Here is a 20104-nt window from a genome sequence, read left to right on the forward strand (position 1 = left end):
TCAACATCCAGCCCTTCTCCACTCCCTGCATAGCAGGAGATAAGACTGAGAGTTCCAGCTATTTATGACTGATTCTCCTGGTGACCATCTCCATCTTTCGTCTGTCTGTCAGAGATTTGCTCAGTCATGTCCAACTCTGCAACCCACAGACTGTAGCCCACCAGGCTCCTCTGTCGATGGAATTCTCCAGGGAAGAATGGATGTGGGTTGCCATTCCCTTCTTCAGGGGATCTTCCTGAACCTGGGTCTCCCACACTGCAGGCAGATTCTTTACCATCTGAGGCACCAGGGAAGAGGGTTTCCAAAAGTCACCTCAGTAACTGAAACTCTGTTGTGGATGACAGGGGCTTGTTACGAATAACCAGATACCCGCTTATGGTTCTCAGGAACTGAGGACAAGAGAATATGATAACAAAGAGACTCCATTGCTCTCCTCACTTAAGAAATTCCAAGGGTCTGAGGAGCTCTGAGTCAGGAACAATGGACAGAAGACCAAAATACATACTTATTATAATTCCTAATATCATGTACACTTTGCCCATTCTGTAATGGAGGCTGCCCAATTGTTTATCTTGATATCCTCCCAATGCCTGGGCTTTTTCGAATTCAGTACACTGTTCCCAGGTGTTACCATCCTGTCTGATGACTTTTATTTTCATCTGTATGCAAATAACTTTCAGGTCATCAGCCCATATCTGTGCGACCTACTGCCTCTTGGGCTATTCTGTTGGGTTGTCCCTCTGGAACTGCCAACGCCCACATCCACAAATTCACATGTCACCTTTCTCTTCAAGACTGTTCTCCCTTTGTTCCCATTCAGCTGAACATAAAACCTGGTGTTATCTTAACCAGTTCATTCAGCTTCAACTTCCACACACAGCGACTCACCTTGTCCACCTCTTTCTTACACAGCGCTTGAATGCTCTCTGTCGCCATAGCCCATGGTTAAAAAATTATTAAAGAAGACAGTTCTGGTGATATCAGCAAACTTTATTTAACGCTTCATGGAGCAGACAGTCTCCATTCTGAGAACACCACCATGGGGCAGAAAGCAGGAAGCTTTTGTAAGATGAGAATAAAGAACAAGGAAGAGAAACATAGGAAATAGCTGATTGGCTGGGGTCACAAGGTCACTCTTGTTTGGGATGAGAAGGCCCAGAGTTGGGTTGGCATTTGGGAATTGGCTGACTGGACATCCTGGGTTTCTGGTCAAGAGAAGTGTTTACAGGGACATGAAAGTTATGTAGGTTTTGATTTGCTAATGTGACGCCTCAGGTAGAAGTGGCTTCTTCTTGGGCCTGGCAGCTTCCCCAATGGCTCATCAGTAAAGAATCTGGGAGATGCAAATTCAATCCCTGGGGTCAGGAAGACAAACAACCAACCAAGCTATGGGTGGACCTAGAGATTATCCTACTAAGTGAAGTGAGTCAGACAGTGAAAGACAAATATCCTATGATGTCACTTATACATAGAATCTTCAAAAAAAGATACAAACGAACTTATTTACAAAATAGAAACAGACTCACAGACATTGAAAACAGTCTTAGACTTACCGAAGGGAAGAGGGAAGGAGGGATAAATTAGGGATTTGGAATTAACAGATGCATACTACTATATATAAAATAAACAACAAGGACGTCCTGTATAGCACTATATTGAACTATATTCAATATCTTATAATAACCTATAATGAAAAGGATCTGAAAAAGAACATATATATATATATATACACACTCACACACATATGTATATGTATATGTATGTGTGTGTGTATAACTACATCACTTTGCCCTACACCGGGAACTAACATGACACTGTAAATCAACTATACTTGCATGGAAGCAACAGCAGCAACCATGCTCCTCCTCATGGCGTACAGGCATGCATTGACTAGCACCTCAACCGCAACTCTCACCTCATCCCCAAAACCCTTCTTCTCCAAGTCCTTAGACGACCTCAGCATATGGCTGTTTGATGGACACTTCCCAGGGGTTTCCAAGCCATCCTGGGCTGCCCTTGTCACAGCTAGTTATCCCACTGAATTGAAATTGCTCATTTGCTTGCCTTTTGAGAGCGGGATCAATGTCTTGCTCATCTCTCTGTCTCCATCACAGTGTCTGGTGTGGAGCTGGCCTCCATAATCATTTGTTGAATGAGGAACTCAGTCGTCTTGCTATAAAGAAGAGCCTCATTTAAAAAATATTAGGACTAAGAAAACAATATATGGAGATGCGATTCTTTTCCATGGACTGTAATGCGTTACTCGTGGTCTTTGACGATTCAAGTCAAAGAAAATAAGGTTACAGGAGATACAGATTATAAATATAAGGCTACATAATATAATTAACAAGGGCCACTATATTTGTGTAATTAACTCTACAGAGACTTTACCATATTGGGAAGCTCCTTAGAGTCCTAAAAGCAGCAGATGTACTGATTACGTTCTTTAATCGTGACTCACTATAAACAGAAGAAACAACAACAGTCACACCTAGAAGGAAGACAAATCGGGCTAAAAGTACAAAAGGAGATATAAGAAGTATTGAGAGAAATGTAAAATTGTGGTGCTCTTGTGCATGGTTCCATGCTAACAATAATGAAAACCTTTCTGCTGGTTTTCTGAGAAAGGACACAATTTCAAAATTGACTCAAGAAAAATGGATTGCCCATGATGGAAAAAGTACTTGTTGGCACTGTGCCCATACTGTTTTATAGTGACTTCTTTCAAACGTGTAAAAGATCTATTATGACAATATAGAAAACGTGGAATTCTACTCAACTGATTTTGCTTAAATCATAGTATTCAACCTGACCCAGAGAACCAAATAAAAGGAAAACTATAGATTTCTGGAATCTCCATTTTTCCTTCTCTTTTTACAGCCCTTGAAGTTCTTTTCACCTAATACCTGAATTTCAGCAAATTTCAGCTGGGGACAATTTTTCAGACACTGCAGTCCCTCGACGGGTCTTCCAGGAACTGGCTGCTCATTTTCTCAGAGCCTGTTTGATGTTGTCACTCTTAGTCTCTAACCGTGGCAGAAGGACCCCAAATTTCCCATCTGTGAGGTCCATCATCCTCACCATACATTTTTCCAGGCTTCTCTCAACATCCAGGCTAACAACCACACATTCTCCTCTCAAATCTAAAGGGAGATGATGTCATGGGTCAACCCTAAGTGTATCTCGGAATTCACTTTCACAGTCAATTAAACTGTGATGCAGAAAACAAATCCGCTTACTCACACACTCCTCCTCCAATTATTCTCACTCATATAAATGGCTTTGAGCTTGAGTCGTTTAGGTTTCCAGCAAGTTCCAGTAACCCAATTTAATTTGTCAATTAAATTATTGAAAGGAAGGTGGCAATCGGTTTACAAAGAAATCAGGGAGAAAAAAAATGTCTTTTTTTAAAAAACAATTTAAAAGACATTTTCAAAAAAATGTCTCAAACTTCCTTTCATTATGGTCCAGTCTAACTTCAATCACTGACCTCTGTATTCAGTCTTGGGTGAGTTATACTGCAGAAATCCCAAAGGCGTAGTAGCTGACGACCCGAGTTTATTTCTTACTCAAATTGTACGCCCCTTGTGGATCAGCTCCATGCTGCACTCACTCTGGGAGCCAGGATGAAGGAACACCCCCCTATTTATGTGCTTTTGTGGCGGAAGAAAAAGAAATGGGAGGACACACTGATGGGTTTGAAACTTTTCCTTGGAATTCCATCACTTTTGTATACAAATTTCACTCTCATTTTTTGGCCAAAGCCTGTTGCTAATGGGCAAGGAGACATCCTCTGACAGGAAAAGGGAAGAAATCATTGGAAATAGTATAACCTGTTACAGCCCACACTCTTGCTCCTAAATATTCACTTCCCTCCCTTAGGCCACAAAATGTATTCATCCCCTCCCCAAGGAAGACACTCAGAAGTCCCACCTGAGTACAACAGAAGACTCAAGATCTAGAATCTCAAGATGTGCATGACTTCTCTTGATCTGGAGACATATGAACTTACAGAGACCAATTACCCTCCCCTGCCACCATACACACACACGTATAAATGGCAGAGTTGGGCCAACCACCAAGAACGTTCTCATCCAGAGAACAAACAATGGAAGATACACAACAGTCAAAGCCTCAGCAGTTCTGAAATCCTGTTGAACAGACCTTGAGTGAAGAATGTTACTTGATTAGATTAGACCCGAGTTCTGCTTGCTGGTGGCTCAGGTAGTAAAGAGTCTGCCTGCAATGCAGGAAAACCGGCTTTGATCCCTGGGTCAAGAAGATCTCCTGGAGAAGGGAATGGCTACCCACTCCAATATTCTTCCCTGGAGAATTCCATGGACAGAGGAGCCTGGTGGCCCACAGTCCATGGGGTCTCAAAGAGCCGGACACAACTGAGCAACTTTCACTTTTTGGAGGGCTTCCCTGGTGACTCAGATGGTAAAGAATCTGCCTTCAATGCAGGAGACCTGGGTTCATTCCCTGGGCTGGGAAGATCCCTGGAGAAGGGAATGGCTACCCAATCCAGTATTCTTGCCTGGAACATTCCATGGACAGAGGAGCCTGGCAGGCCACAGTCCATGGGGTCATGAAGACTCAGACACAACTGTGTAAGTCGTGTAGGAGGGTTCCCTTTTCTCCACATCCTCTCCAGCATTTATTGTTTGTAGATTTTTTGATGATGGCCATTCTGACTGGTGTGAGGTGACAAAGCTTTTGCACAGCAAAGGAAACAAGACTAAAAGACAATCCTCAGAATGGAAGAAAATAATTGCAAATGAAACAATATGACAAACGGTTAATCTCCATTTGATATTGAGCTCATACAGCTCAATATCAGGAAAACAAACAGCCTAATCAAAAAATGAGCAGAAGACCTAAACAGACATTTCTCCAGGAAAGACATAAAGATGTCCAATAAACACATGAAAAGATGCTCTACATTACTAATTATTAGAGAAATGCAAATCAAAACTACAATGAGGTATCATCTGATTTATTTCACTCTGAGTTCATTTATTTCTTATAGATGAGCAACCAGTTGCAACTTGCAACTAGACCCTGCTGCCTCCCAAACTTTTTTACCTAAAGCCACAGACTCATTCAACATGTATCTACCCTCTGAGTTATCACGGGCAACAATTTTACCAAATGTTTTGCGACTGCGTAACATGGGTCTTCCCAGCCACCAATACCATTTTCTTTTTTTTAAATTTTGGTTACACTGGGTCTCTGTCACTGTGTGCAGGCTTTCTATAGTTACAGAGAGCAGGGGCTACTCTCCAGGTGTGGAATATGGGCTTAGTTGCCCCGAGGCATGTGGGATCTTCCTGGACCAGGGATCAGACTGGTGTCCCCTGCATTGCAAGGCAGATTCTTCACCACTGGACTGCCAGGGAAGCCCCCAATACCGTTTTCTTATTTTCTACTGCCTGCCTGACCTGGGAATCTACACATCATATTTTAGAATTTTTGTTATGGTAGCTTCTTATTTCTATGTACCAATTTCTGTATTGTTGACTCAAACCAAGTTATACCATAGTAATAAAGAAGCCCCAAAGCTCTGTGGCTAATAATGACAAAGGACATTTCTCACGCACATTACTTTTCCTGTATGGCTGTCGTCTCCACTTTATCCTCATTCTGGGACCTGTTCTTTTTAGGGCATGCTGTTCTCATCGAAGAAGGAAAAGGTCACAGACTAGAACCACATGATGGCTCTTAAAGTGTCTAATCGATAATACCCTATGTGAGCTCTACTCTCATTTCACTGGCCAAAAAAGTGATAGAACCAAATCTGATAGAAATGGAGTGGAAAGGTTAATCTCCCTTGCAGGGGAAGAACATAAGTGGAAACGTTACACCTTTTTCTCAGCTGTTCTTCATAAACATGACTTTGAACATGCAAACGCTCATTTTATCTTGTTAGAACAAGATACACACTTAGAGCAAGATGAGAGTTGCTGGTTTCTTGGAAGGTTTAAAACTTTCTAGAGACATATGCATTGTCTGAAGTGTGACACAACTCCAAAGTACGTGAGGTGTGGAGGGGTGATAGCAGATGGCTGGATGAGCAGGAAGAAGCCAAACGAGCAGGTGGCGTGTTTTTCACCAGGAGTCTCGACGGAGCGAGGAATGTCGCACTCCCTGAATTCTGAGAAGTTCCTGCAAGTTCACAAGTGTGCTTGAAGCTGAGTGTGGCGGAAAACTGCTCATCTGATGTCTTGAAAAGCTGGGGCAAGTTTTCATAGAGGAGGTTTGGGACTTGCTAGTCACGTCCCAGGTGGCGCTAGTGATGAAAAACCCATCTGCCAAGGCAGGAGATGTAAGATGTAGAAGATCAAATCGTAAGACACAGGTTGGGGAAGATCCCCTGGAGGAGGGCAGGGCAACCCACTCCAGGATTCTTGCCTGGAAAATCCCATGGACAGAGGAGCCTGGTGGGCTACAGTCCATGGGGTCACAGTCGGACAAGACTGAAGCAACTATGCATCATACACAGTCATGTCCCAAGCTGAGTTCTCACCTCCGTGCACCCAGACTTCTCATGCCCCTTTTATCTCCACAGTTCGACATGCAGAGGATAACTCTGGAAGAGTTGAAGCACATCCTCTATCATGCCTTCCGGGACCACTTGACGATGAAGGACATTGAGAACATCATCATCAACGAGGAGGAGAGCCTGAATGAGACCTCGGGGAATTGCCAGACAGAGTTTGAGGGCGGTAAGTACCCCCTTTTTTTAATCATCAGTACTTAGTTTAAAAAGTAAGTGTTTATTTTATTTTTAATATTTATTAATTTATTTGACTGCATGGGGTCTTGGGCTTCCCTGGTAGCTCAGATGGTAAAGAATATGCCCGCAATGTGGAAGACCTGGGTTCAATTCCTGGGTTGAGAAGATCCCCTGGAGGAGGGCATGACAACCCACTCCAGTATTCTTGCCTGGAGAATCCCTATGGACAGAGAAGCCTGGTGGGCTACAGACCATGGGGTCGCAAAGAGTCAGACTGAGCACATACATGGGGTCTTAGCTGCATCATGCAGGATCTTCTATTGTGGTACACAGGCTCAGTAGTTGAGGTGCTTGGGCTTGGTTGCTCCACAGCATGTGGGAGCAACTTAGTTCCCCGAGCAGGGATTGAACCCACATCCCCTACATTGCAAGGCAGATTCCTAACCACTGGACCACTGGGGAAGTTCCTGGTAAGTACCTTTGCTTCTGCTGTCTGCCTGCTTTGGAAGAGGCCAACGCCTCCATATCCTCTGGATGAAAAATGTGTTTATAGACTCCTGGGGTGAAGGGGCCATGGATGGACCCCACAAATCCAGGACCAAAGCTGAAAGATCCTTTGTGCAAAGATGCAGTAGGTTTCTGTTCCCCAAACTCTGAATTTTAGCAAGACTTGTGTCGACCCTTCCTTCCTTTGGTGACTCTGATGTCTGTGACTTGCTGAGGGGCTCAGTGATGTGAACCTTTAGTTAGTGGGGGCCGCTTGGGTGGTGCAAAGAGCCTGTTTGAGCTACTGGATCAAGTCGAATGGCTAATTGTGTGATCTTGGGCAAGGGGTGTAGCTTCTCTGAGTGTGTATCCTCACCTGTAAACATCAGGACAGTTACATCTACTTCACAAGATCTTAGAAGTGGATTACTTTTATGCTATGGTCTCTGAACACACTGGCCAAAAAAATAAAAGCCATGCTCATGAGAAAAACTTTGATGAACCCCACCAAGTAGTTACAAAAGAAATAGGTTCTCCTACGGCCAAAACTGAGCTCATGAGAGGTCATTTCTCTTAGGTTCATGAAAGAAAAATAAAGCCTACCTTATTCCCTAATCAGTAGAGAGTTCCAGGGAAGTTAAATAATTGAATCCCTCTTTCCAACTTTGAAAGTCAGAGCTGTTAAAACTCTGATGTACAGATATTTTTTTAAATTACCTTAAAACAGCATAGCAGGCTACCAGCAATTTTTAACTTAAGGTTGAGACTTTTTAAAAAGGTCTACTACTTTCTTCTGGTTTTTTTTTTTTTTTTTCTGAACATATTGTAACAAGCCTATATGTGCAGATGGTAAGCTGTCACAGAAAGACCAGAATGCAATTTGGTTCCCTGGTCTTGGAGTTGCTGCATTAGAACCAGCTGAACCCTACAACAGGCAGACAACATGGGGCTGAGTTAGTCCTGGGCACCTGTGGGCCCTGTCTGGGCTGAACTGCTACGGGAAATGGCTTATACTCCATTTTGCCATGGCAAAATTAACCGAAGTCTGGGAACTAGGCAGGAGATTGGGGTAAACTTAAGAGCAATGCATCCTTGTTAAAGGTGTTCACATTTAAAGATTTCAAAAGTGCTGGCTTCCCAGGTGGTGCCAGAGGTAAAGAACCCATCTGCCAATGCAGGAGATGCAGGTTCAATCCCTGGGTCAGGAAGATCCCCTTGGAGGAGGGCATGGCAACCTACACCAGTATTCTTGCCTGGAGAATCCCATGGACAGAGGAGCCTGGCGGGCTCCCGCGCAGAGGGTTGCTGTGAGTCGGACACGACTGTAGGGACTTGGCATGCAGTGTACACGGCAAACAAAACCCACTTGTGGTTCAGAAGGGGCCATGGTCACCCTGCTTGGGACCTGGGCCATAGCATCCATGACTGCGTTTGGAGTTGGAGCCACAAGGACCACACTAGGGCAGGAAGGTCACAGCCAATGCCTTTACAGCTGGGCAGGCAGGGGAAGTGGAGGATGAGCAAGGGTGAGGAGGGTAGGGATTGGATTAAAATTTCGCGTAGCAGCAGGCCTGGCTTCTCCGTTCCATCTGGTTCTTAGCTGATAGACTTGCTGCTCACACAGTAGAAGCACTGGGGGGTGGGCCCCAGCTGTCAGACACACTCTTGAGACGGGTAGGAAGAATATTTCTGGGCACTGCTTTTTTCCACAAGAGACTTTGTTTATGGATCGGTGTTTTATTCAGAGAAATGTCACAAGTCTTAGTAATTTGAGAAAGGTCAGACTGCCCTGGGAAATCATCTGAACTCTAAGCACTGTCTTTTTATTACCCAAAAGCTCATCTATTAATAAAATAAATGGCTGACTTAGGGGTTTCCTGGGTCTGCTTTAATGATTAGTACATATAGGATTAGCCACAGTTCCCATTTAGGGGTGATTGATAAGGACCAGGAAACTGTGCTTTAAAATTCATGGTCTTATTTAATAAAAGAAATATTATTTGTAATTAGCACCTTGCTTTCTAGAGTGACCTATGTGACCTTGATTACACAATCCCTTTTATGTATTTTCACAGCAGAGAGGGTTTTTAAAGTATGTCAGCGCTTTTTGGCCCCACACACAACCTCATGTGTTTAATGGTAAGATTTTTCCAACCTGGGGTATGATCCATGTCACCAGTGCATTTATTTAATGCCTGCAGCTCTCCCCAGATTCAGGAAGGAGCCTCCCCAGTTTTACTCTGGGCGAAGATGTCTGGAAAGAGACGGACACACAGACACAGAATTCACCCTGGTGCCCTAGGACTGAGAGAGTCCGTTTGAGACCTTGCAGTGACCTTGGCCTTCTCCCTTCCATCTTTCCCCTACACCTGCTGCCCACAAACAGGGACCTGTTGGCAGTTGGAGCCTCTCCCTGCTTCTACCGCCGTCTGATGGCCTAATTGCATGGCCTGTGCTTCCTGAATCCTCTTGGCCTTCGGCTGTTTGGGCTGACACATCCTGCCAGCGGTCAACCTCTTCCTGTCTGCTCTCACCCTTGATCCAGGCTGCACGCTCGCCTGTCCAGTCACTTCACCTGTAGCCTCGCTGACATCTCAGAGTCCCCCTCCAACCTGGCAGCATCCACCATCACACATCTTGGTTGGTAAATGCAGAATCTAACTCTGAAGGGACATGGTGGTTTCCTTTCTTTCTTTCAGTGATGGACCTCTTTATTTATTTTTGACTGCACTGGGTCTTCGTTGCTGCTCGAGGGCTCTCTCTAGTTGCAGCGAGTGGGGCTCCTCTCTAGTTGCGGTGCATGGGCTTCTCATTCCGATGGCCTCTCTCGTTACAGAGCATGGGCTCTGGGTGGCACAGGCTTCAGTAGTTGCAGCTCCTGATCGCTAGAGCACAGGCGCAGTAGTTGAGGCACATGGGCCTAGTTGCTCCGCGGCATGTGGAATCTTCCTGGACCAGGGATCAAACCCTTGTCCCCTGCATTGGCAGGTGGATTCTTAACCACTGGACCACCAGGGAAGTTCTGTGATGGAACTCTTCTCTCTCCAAATTTTATCTTCCCAGCAACCCCAAGTGACCGAAGGAGAAAGGGAGCTGGGACATTCCCCCAGACCCCAGAGCCCTGCTCCCAGGCCACCTCCCCTCTTGCTGCTCCCCATCCAGGACGCTCTCTCTTCCTCCTCCTCTTTTTAGAGCTTTGCTGAAGCCAACATATTCCCATGCTGATGAGCTTGCCTGTAAAGCTGGGTGATCCATGGTGCTTGGAAATTCTGCTCTATTTGGTATCAGAGGAAGGAATCAAGGAGGAATAAAAACCTAAAGATGCAGGAAGTCTTTGCCTCAAAAAGGTGAAAGGGCACATCTGTTTCAGAGTAAAGAAGGAGGAGATAGCCAAGGAAACAGGCATTTTGCAGCAGAGTCAGAATCTGAAGAAGCCCACATCAGATGTCTTGGAGCTCAGCAATGCTGGAGCTTCTGGGGTGTGAAGGAAGTTTGAAAAATGCTGTAGTGTGAGTCCCTTAGAAATTAACAGGAGGGTTTTCAAAGGCCGTCAGCATCATTTTATGTCAGTGACTGTATTTTTTTAAAGGTCACTAGCCTTCTATTTATTTATTTAACAGGGAAAATGTGTTAGTCACTCAGTCGTGTCTGACTCTTTGTAGCCACATGGACTATAGCCCACCAGGCTCCTCTGTCCATGGGATTCTCCAGGCAAGAATACTGGAGTAGGTAGCCACTCCCTTCTCCAGAGAGTTTTCCTGACCCAGGGATCAAACCCAGGTCTCATGCATTGCAGGCAGACTCTTTACCATCTGAGCCACCAGGGAAGCCCATTTAACACTGAAGGCTTTTAAAATATATATTTGTGTGTTTACTTAGCTGTGCCAGGTCTTAGTTGAGGCATGCAGGATCTTTAGTTGTGGCATGTGGCGTCTAGTTCCCTGACCAGGGATCAAACCCAGGCTCCCTACATCGGGAGCCCGGGGTCTTAGCCACTGAACCACCAGAGAAGTCCCGCAATGGCTATCTTTCTCACTTTTATGAATCTTGGGTCTGATACTTTCACAAATGTGTTCAGATTCTGATCATTAAATTAGGAAGTGTTGATTATTCCACACAAATGGAAAAATTTGAAGAAACAGGTCAGGAGTCCAAAGGGCGAGGTGCCTCTGATGGGAGAAATGTCAGGGGGCAGGTGTCTACTTTTTAGGTTTCATTTTGCTTTAGTTTCATTTTATTTGTTGGACTTTTAGGTCAGCACAGACCACACACCCACTCCACCCCACCTCATGCACATACAGCCCTTCGCATAATCCGATCTGCCTTATCTTCATGGTAGGTAGGGCTCTGCAATCATTAGGTAAGCATTACTTTTCTCATCTTTTCCCACAGAAAGGACAAGAGGAAATAGGATGAAATTCTGAGTTACATATAAGGAGAGTTTTCCTGACATCTTCAGGAAGTCCTGAATTAGGGCCTCACAGCATGGGTAGATTTTCCTAGAGCCCCAGAAGAAGTCATTTACAGAAAACCCCAGGAAGGCTGAGAAGAGCCTAGAACACTCTAGAAGAATATAGCACAAAGATTCTGATGTGGACTTCCCACCATTCACACCTGGTTTAATAGGGAGAAAATCATCAACTTGAGTCAGACACTTGACCAGGTGTCAGTCCACATCCTGGGTGCTTTGGGTAACAGGTCGTTAACCCCACTAAGTTCAGGGGCTCCCTGGTGTTACCCAGAGTTAGCAGTCTCTGTGTCCCCAATCCAATGAGACTATTTCACTAAAAGTTGAACTTCCAGGCCCTCTCAGCCCCTCATTTTAAAAATTCCTGCACTAAGATAGAATAAACTGATGTACTAATGTTTTGTCAGTATTTGTGTCCCAATTTGGTGAAATAAGTAGGTCAGCATCTGCCAGCACAGGTCAGATATAAGACTTTGTGACCACTCACACTCACAACGCCCACTCACCATCCATCCCAATTGTGCGTACTCCGTCACTCAGTCGTGCCCAAATCTTTGTGACCCTATAGACTGCAGCCTGCCAGGGTCCTCTGTCCACGGGATTCTCCAGGCAAGAATATTGGAGTGGGTCGCCCTGCCCTCCTCCAGGGGATCTTCCCGACTCAGGGATCAAACTCTCGTCTCCTGCATCTCCTGCATTGGAGGCAGATTCTTTATCCGCTGAGCCACCTGGGAAACCCATTCATGCTAATAAGGGAGGTTTAAGATGGTTTGCTTTGGTTGGACCACTTGTAAAATCACTGGCTATTTTGACTCTGGAGAACGTAAGCTTGGTGACACTAAGAGACAAATTTCACATTTTATTATTTGGTTCCAGTCACTTGACATATATGGAATTAAGTGGCCTTGTGTTTGAATCATCTATTCTCCCATCACCAACGCCTTTTTCAGAGTTCTTACAATAGATCGTGTTGAATGTTAAGTTCAGTAGTGTTTGCTTCCCGAAAGTTTACTCCAGTAGTGTTTGCTTCCGGAATGTTTACTGCTTCATTCACATTGGCCAGGCCAGGAGGATTGGGATAAGGGATAGCTGTCTGGCATGCCTGCCAAGAGCTGTTCATTTGTTAACACACTGGACTGACCTGTAGGCAGGTACTGGGGGGTCAGTTCTGTGGCCCCCAGGCAACAGATGAGGAAACCGAGACTCAGCAAGGTGGTCATTTATCCAAAGTCAAACAGCGAGTAAGGATTTGAATCTGGGCACACCTGACCAAACCATGCCCTGGCTCTCCATTCAGGGTCCTGGGTCATTTCCCCAAGCTTAGGCATTTCAAAGACAGTTTACAGAATGGCTCTTCACTGTCCTTACTCCTTTTCCATTGCTTCAAATGAAATCATATTATTAGCATATCTGGAAGTTGAGTGGTAGTGCACGTAGCAGGATCTGTGTGTGAGCCCTTTCAAGACACATCCCCCAAGTGTTGTCCCTAAATGGAATACCAGCTGCTGGGGTTTTGTAGACATTCTGACAACATGCACGGGGAAGAGAAATCAAGCAAAAGTCATCAAGTAGGGAATAAATAGTTTCTCTGAAAGCCACAGCAGAGCTCTTCCATACCATTCAGCATGATGGACAAGAGACACACCTGTCAGAGGGGTGACCCAGGCCAGGCAGCCCCAGAGGATTCCTATGCAGCCATTCAGGTTCTCTTCTCTGCCCTGTGTAGACTAGCCATGTGATCCGGAGAACTTATTTTAAAACTCTCTGAGTTGTGCAGACATAAAGAACAGAGTTTTGGACACAGTGGGGGAAGGAAAGGGTGGGACAATTTGAGAGAGTAGCATTAAACATACATTGAAAGTGAAAGCCACTCAGTCGTGTCTGACTCTTTGCGACCCCATGGACTATACAGTCCATGGGATTCTCCAGGCCAGAATACTGGAGTGGGCAGCCTTTCCCTTCTCCAGGGGATCTTCCTAACCCAGGGATCGAACCCAGGTCTCCTGCATTGCAGGCAGATTCTTTACCAGCTGAGCCACAAGGGAAGCCCAACATAAGCTGGTGGGAATTTGCTGTATGATGCAGGGAACCCAAATCCGGTGCTTGGTGGCAACCTAGAGGAGTGTTGATGGGGTGGGAGATGGGAAGGAGGTTCAAGAGGAAGGGGACATATATATACCTATGGCTGATTCATTTTAATGTATGGCAGAAACCAACACAATATTGTAAAGTAATTATCCTCCAATTAAAAATAAAAAATTTTTTAAATGCCCTGCATTTAGCACAATGATGCACATAGCAGGTACTCAGTAAATGTTTGCTGAATGACTGAAAAAAATAAAACTCTCTGAGTCTTTTTTTTTTTTCATCCACCCCATGGAAAGATTGGACAATGATGGTCACAACTAGATTCAAATACGTCTGGGCTCCTTGAAAGGTCAGAAGGAATTTTGCAGCTGTGTCTCCTCAGGTCGTCCCTGCTGAAGTCAGAGCGTCTCTGTTGGATGTCAGACGGACATCTGGATTTGGAGACCTGGCCGTGCACCTTGGGTACCACTTGCCCATCCAGCTGAAAAGGGCATGACATGTCATCCACACCATCTGCTCCCAGCTCAGCGGGGGTGATAACTTTACTAAAATAAAACCTGTTCTCCTGGGGTAGGTATCGGAGGTTAAGGGGTAGGTGAGGTCCCTGGCAGGCAGTGAGACAGGAGACAGTTTGAAAGAAAGTTAGGGCTTTGGACAAAATTTTTTTTAAAAAGGATTTTTCTTCTACTATTTGAGGACCTATCAAAGCAAACCTGTAGGGAGGTTTTTCTGGAGCCATGAGTGAAGAGTGAGGAGATTCTGAGATACATGATAGAGACCTGGGGAGGTCTCTACCCTCCCCATGCTCTATTTATTTTTGATAAATTAGTATGATGGTTAAGAACTCCAGCTCTGAGCTCTGGACAGGGCTTTCTTAAAATCTTGCCTCACCACATACAAGTTATATGAGCAAAGCACTTAAATAAATACTAAGAGCTGAATTTTTTTCATCTATGAAATGGGAATCATATCATGTCCTACCTCACATGGTTGTTATGAGCATATAACATGTGAGAATTTTTTAATTAATTTATTTTAATTGGAGAACAATTCCTTTACAATATTGTGATGGTTTTTGCCATACACCAGCATGAATCAGCATAGGTAAACGTGTGTCCTCCCCATCCTAAAATCCCCTCCCACCTTCCTCCCCACCCTACCCCTCAAGGTTGCCCCAGAGCACTGGCTTTGGGTGCCCTGCTTCACGCATCGAACTCACACTGGTCATCTGTTTTACATATGGTAATGTATATGTTTCAATGCTATCCGCCACATGAAAATATTTAGTACAATGCCTAACACATGGCTCAGCCGATAAAGAATCCGCCTGCAGTGTAGGAGACACAGGAGATGAGAGTTCAGTCACTGGGTCAGGAAGATCCCCTCGAGAAGGAAATGACAACCCACTCTGGTATTCTTGCCTGAAAAAATCCCATGGACAGAAGAGCCTGGCAGGCTACAGTCCAAAGAGTCACAGGCAGACACGACTGAATATGAGCACAATTTTAAAACACAAACAAAAAAAAGGCACTCAAAACAAACAACAAAAAAAAACCTGGCCAATCCCTGGCCCCAGTTCTCTTCTTCTTTGTTTGTATTTTTCAACCTGGAGACATTGCAGAGTATGCAATGCTGGAATGCCACATCTTGAAAAATGGCCCAGGGACCAAATTTACAGGGTTTGAACCATATCCTCTTCATATGTAAAGTCAAGTCCTTGCCAGCATTGGAGTTCCCATGAATATTGGTCAAGACTCTTTTGTCTGTAAGTAACAAAAACTCAACCCAGACCCCGTCAAACTAAAAGACACTGGCTCAAATAATAGGGGAAGTCAAAGGGATGAGCTTTGGTTGACTTGGACCCAAAGAGCTCAAGCAACATTCTCTCCCTCCCCTCGTCTTGCTCTCTCTCTGTCTCTCTTTGTTCTATCTTCTCTCTTGGCATCATTCTTGGGCAGGCTCTCTCTCCCCAAGGTCAACAAGATTCTCTCTGTTAAGATTCAGTTCCATTCCGAAAAGGGACTCCAATCAAATCTGCGTGGCCTGTGTGCCTACCTCTGGACTAAGCCAAGAGCTCAGGGTACTCTACTAGCCAGTGTGGTTTGTTATGGGGGAAAGGTGAGGCCCTGGATTGAGAATTCCACCAGGTGCAAAGGCACAGATCCCTAAACCAAAAGATGGATTTTGCTACATGAGGGGGAAGGACGACTGGAAAGGCCACAATAACACCTGGCCACACCACGCCAAGGATCCTTGGAGGACCCGCAAAGCCAGACACAGCTGTCTGACCTCTAGAAACCCAAGAAGATTTTGTAGAGAAGAGACCAGCTCATACCCACACAATTACAGGTGGCCTGTCCTCCTATGAAAGCATTATAAAATGCACAATCCTGTTTCCATAGAGGCCACATCCTCCACCTCTAACTTCAGGTCTTAAATGTGGGTGCCTCGCCATTTCTGTTATCACTGACATATAGAAAAATCTCTTTCACGAGCTCTTAATTAGTTTCACTCTAGGCTATGGAACTATCCAATTTCATACAATCATAAAGTGTCAGACTTGGAAGGATCACAGACCTCTAATAGCTCCCAGACCTGCTGGGTCTGGTTTATGAGTGAGAATCACCTGAGCTGGGTTTTATATTGTTTTACCGTTTCCTTGGGCCCCAAACTCCCTGCCAGGACTATCACTTACATAGGTCTATGTTGAGGCAATTAGTCAGAATTGTTATGATCCTGATTTGCCTTACTCGGGAGCCTGTGTCTCTGAAAATTGAAGCCAGAAAGATTTTGAACCCATTCTATCCAGGATTACCCAGCTGATCAGTGGCAAAATTGGTGTAGACTCCTGTCTCTGGGAAAAAATTCAAGAGCTACTGCCTGGCATTTGCTCAGTGAAGCTGTGTGAATCTCTGTTAAAATAAGAAGGGGAAGGAACAGTCTATCACTAGACCTTTACACACCCAGGTCCTGTCACAGCAGCCAGGAGTCTGCTGAAGTGCACAGATTCACTAATGGCCTTTCAAGAAAACAGGAAACCTAGCTTCTCTATCCTCCTGTGTCAACCTCCCCCAGTGCACATCTCATCCCCCTGTATTTTCTGGACTCCTACTGTGACATCTATGTACTATGTAGAAAGAGATCAAAATCTACCTGGGAGACTTCGCTGGTGATCCAGTGGTTAAGAACCTACTCTCCAGTGCCAGGGGCCGAGATTCAATCCCACACTAAGTCCAGGGGCTACGATCCCACATGCCGCAGGCCGACTAAGCCCACAGGCCACAACTGCTGAAGCCCACGTGTCTAGAGCCCATGCTCTGCAGCAAGAGAAGCCCCTACAGGCTGCAATTAAGCCTACAGGCTGCAATTAAGACCCAACACAGCCAAAAAATTACACACACACACTCAGGAGAAAGACATAGAAAAGATCACCAATAGCGTGATGTATTCTTGCCATTTTCAGTGTTCAAAAAGATCCAAGAAGGAATAGGTTCCTTGAGAAGTTAAACACAGAGTTACCACATGACCCAGCAATTTGGCTCCTAAATCTGTACCCAAGAGAACTGAAAACACGTCCGCACAAACACTTGTATCAGTACGTGAACGTTCATAGCAGCATTATTTAAAATAGCCAAGAAAATAGAAACAACCCAAATGTCGGTGAATGGGTAAGCAGAATGGGGCACACCCATTCAATGGAGTATTATTCAGCCACAAAGAGGAATGACGTACTCATCAGTGCTCTAGTGTGGATGCACCTGGAAAGGATATTAAGTGGCAGAAGCCAGACACAAAAGGTCACATAGTGTATGGTTCGGTGTATATGAAGTGCCCAGAAGAGGCAAATCCATAGAAACAGAAAGTGGATCAGCGATTGCCAGGGGCTGGGGAGGCTAGGGGATGAGGAGTGACTTCTAATGTGTTTGGTGTTTCTTTTTAAAGTGATGAGAACATTCTAGAACTAGGTGGTGGTGATGGTTTCACAACCCGTGGGAATGTACTAAATACCACTGGATTGTACCCTCTAAAAGGGCGAATTTTATGCCATGGATTCTACCTCAATTAAAAGTAAGTAAATAGTAAGAGCTGGTACAAAGAAGAACACTCCTGCCTACCGTGTCCAACTCTTTGCAACCCCGTGGACTGTAGCCCGCCAGCCTCCTCTGTCCATGGAATTTTCCAGGCAAGGATACTGGAGCGGGTCCCATTTCCTTCTCCAGAGGATCTTCCTGACCCAAGGATCAAACCTGCATCTCCTGTGTCTCTTGCATTGGTAGTGTCTTAACTCAGAGACAAAGAGCTCCATTATTTAAAAATATTTACATATGAGGCACTTTGAGAGCAGGATAGATGTTCAGTAGAAGCCTCATGGAAAAGTTAAGTTGGGGTTAGGCCTGGAAGAAATGAGAGGGAAGGTAGGTAAGCACCATTAGCAGAGACAAAAGTATGAACAGTGCTGCAGAGTCTTAGGTAGAGAAGAAACCTGCTGGGCTGAGACAGAGGTGACTGGGGGAGGGACGGAGCCATGGTGTCAGAACAGAAGGAGATAGGAGGTGATCTGTGGTTCCACCTGCCGAGCTCAAGAGCTGGACAGAACTGCTTCCCCCAGCTAGGCAGGGGGTGGGGGATCTTTGCAGGGAGATTGCAGGGTGTGGTGACGCATAGCCAGCATGGCTCCAAGAGGGTGAGTCTGGCTGCAGTGCAGGATGAATCACTGAGGGAAGAGACCAAGGCAAAGTTCTGGGAGCATCTGGTGTAGGCTCAGCCCAGGACTCCTGCAGGAAACAGGAGGAAAACCCGCACCTCTTTTCTCTGATCCTCAGAGGATACAGGGAGGAAACGGTGCATTTCTCTGGCAAGTTACAGTTGCACCTAGCTTTTACTGTTTTATGAGCTGGTTCATCTCGGAACTAATTCTTGACATTAGCACAACAGTTATCATTGGCTCCTTTTACAGAGAGAGAAACTGAGGCTCAAAGGAGTTCAGCATCTTGCTCAGGGTTCTTCCTCAGTGCAGTGAGGAGAAGTCAAGTCTCCAGCTTCCAGTGCATCCTGGGCTGACCTGTCATCTTGTTGGGGAAACCAAGCATAGGCATCGAGAATAAATAAATACACCAAAGTATAGTGCAAGGCAAATATGTGATAGCCAAAGACAGGCATTCAGTTATCAACAAGCATAGTAATTAGTGCCAGGTTAAACTGCTGACCACACCAAGTGTTTGAAGTGTATTTCCTTTTAATTAAAGTTTAAAAATGGAGACAAATGAAAGCAACATGTAGTTAACATTCTCTTTTTGGGAAGACTAAAGCATTTTCTTGGTACCTTTCTATGGCTGTACTTTTCTATTGCTAAACAACTGATCAAGAGTTTGTACAGAACTTTGGAACCTGCATGTTAGAATCAGACCTGGGTCCAAATCCCACCGTTTTCATTTGTCAAATGATCTTGGACTCTACTTCTCCGAACTTCAGAGCCCTCACCTACTGAATGAGGATGACGTACTCAACTCATTAAGGACTATGGCTATCAATTCTTCCAGGGCGTCTATAAAGCACCTAATGTGTACCTTGCCCACTGATGTGGGTGTTCACTAACTAAAGAGTTTTTTCAAGGTTTACAAAGGGGAATTAGAACTCACTGGGCACAGACAACATCCCAGTACCTTCCTATGTTGTTAATCCTCACCACAAGGTAGGTCTTATTAACCCCCATTTTACAGATGAGGAAACCGAGGCCCAGGGAACTTGGCTTGCCCAAGGTCACACAGCTACTGTGTGGGATAATACAATCGTGATTCAGATTTGAGTCTGGCTCCAGAAGTCATGACCTTTTCACTCTGCCTCACCACTTCCCTGCGAGTGACTTCCCTGATGGTCCAGTGCTTAAGAATCTGCCTTGCAGTGCAGGGGACACAGGTTTGTTCCCTGGTCAGGGAACTAAGATCTCAGAAGTGGTGGAGCCACGAAGCCCGCCTGCCACAACTGCTGAGCCCGGACGCCACAACTGGAGAATCCATGTGCCTCAAGGAAAGATTCTATGGGACGCAATGAAGATCCTCCGTACTGCAACTGACCTGACCCAGCTAAATAAATGCATGTTTTTAAAAAGAGTAGAGCAATTACATTAAAAAAAAAAAAAAAATACTGGATGTGAAAGGTGTCTTTTTCTTGACCAGAGTCTGAAAATCAGACTCCAATGATGAGGGGTTTCGGAGCGACCCAGGCGTGAGCTGGAGGCTTCCCTCTGCTTACAGGGCTCAGGTCTGGATCCAGACTCATGGCCTCACGAACCAACTATTAGGTCCCCAGGCCTTCCCTCTTTCTTA

At 45.1% G+C, this 20104-nt stretch overlaps 1 protein-coding gene across 5 annotated transcripts in view; it reads left to right on the forward strand.

Moving 5' to 3' along the window:
• The window catches only part of CALN1 (calneuron 1), a 520654-nt gene that overhangs the window by 489787 nt on the left and 10763 nt on the right, over positions 1-20104 (forward strand). For all 5 annotated transcript variants that reach the window (XM_042240557.2, XM_060405882.1, XM_012104448.5 and 2 more), the window contains one exon: positions 6569-6725. In XM_042240557.2, the coding sequence (XP_042096491.1) occupies positions 6569-6725 (157 nt within the window). The remainder of the gene's footprint in view (positions 1-6568; positions 6726-20104) is intronic.

Source organism: Ovis aries, chromosome 24 (genome assembly GCF_016772045.2).
Source record: "Ovis aries strain OAR_USU_Benz2616 breed Rambouillet chromosome 24, ARS-UI_Ramb_v3.0, whole genome shotgun sequence".
In the NCBI taxonomy this organism is placed as follows: domain Eukaryota; kingdom Metazoa; phylum Chordata; class Mammalia; order Artiodactyla; family Bovidae; genus Ovis; species Ovis aries.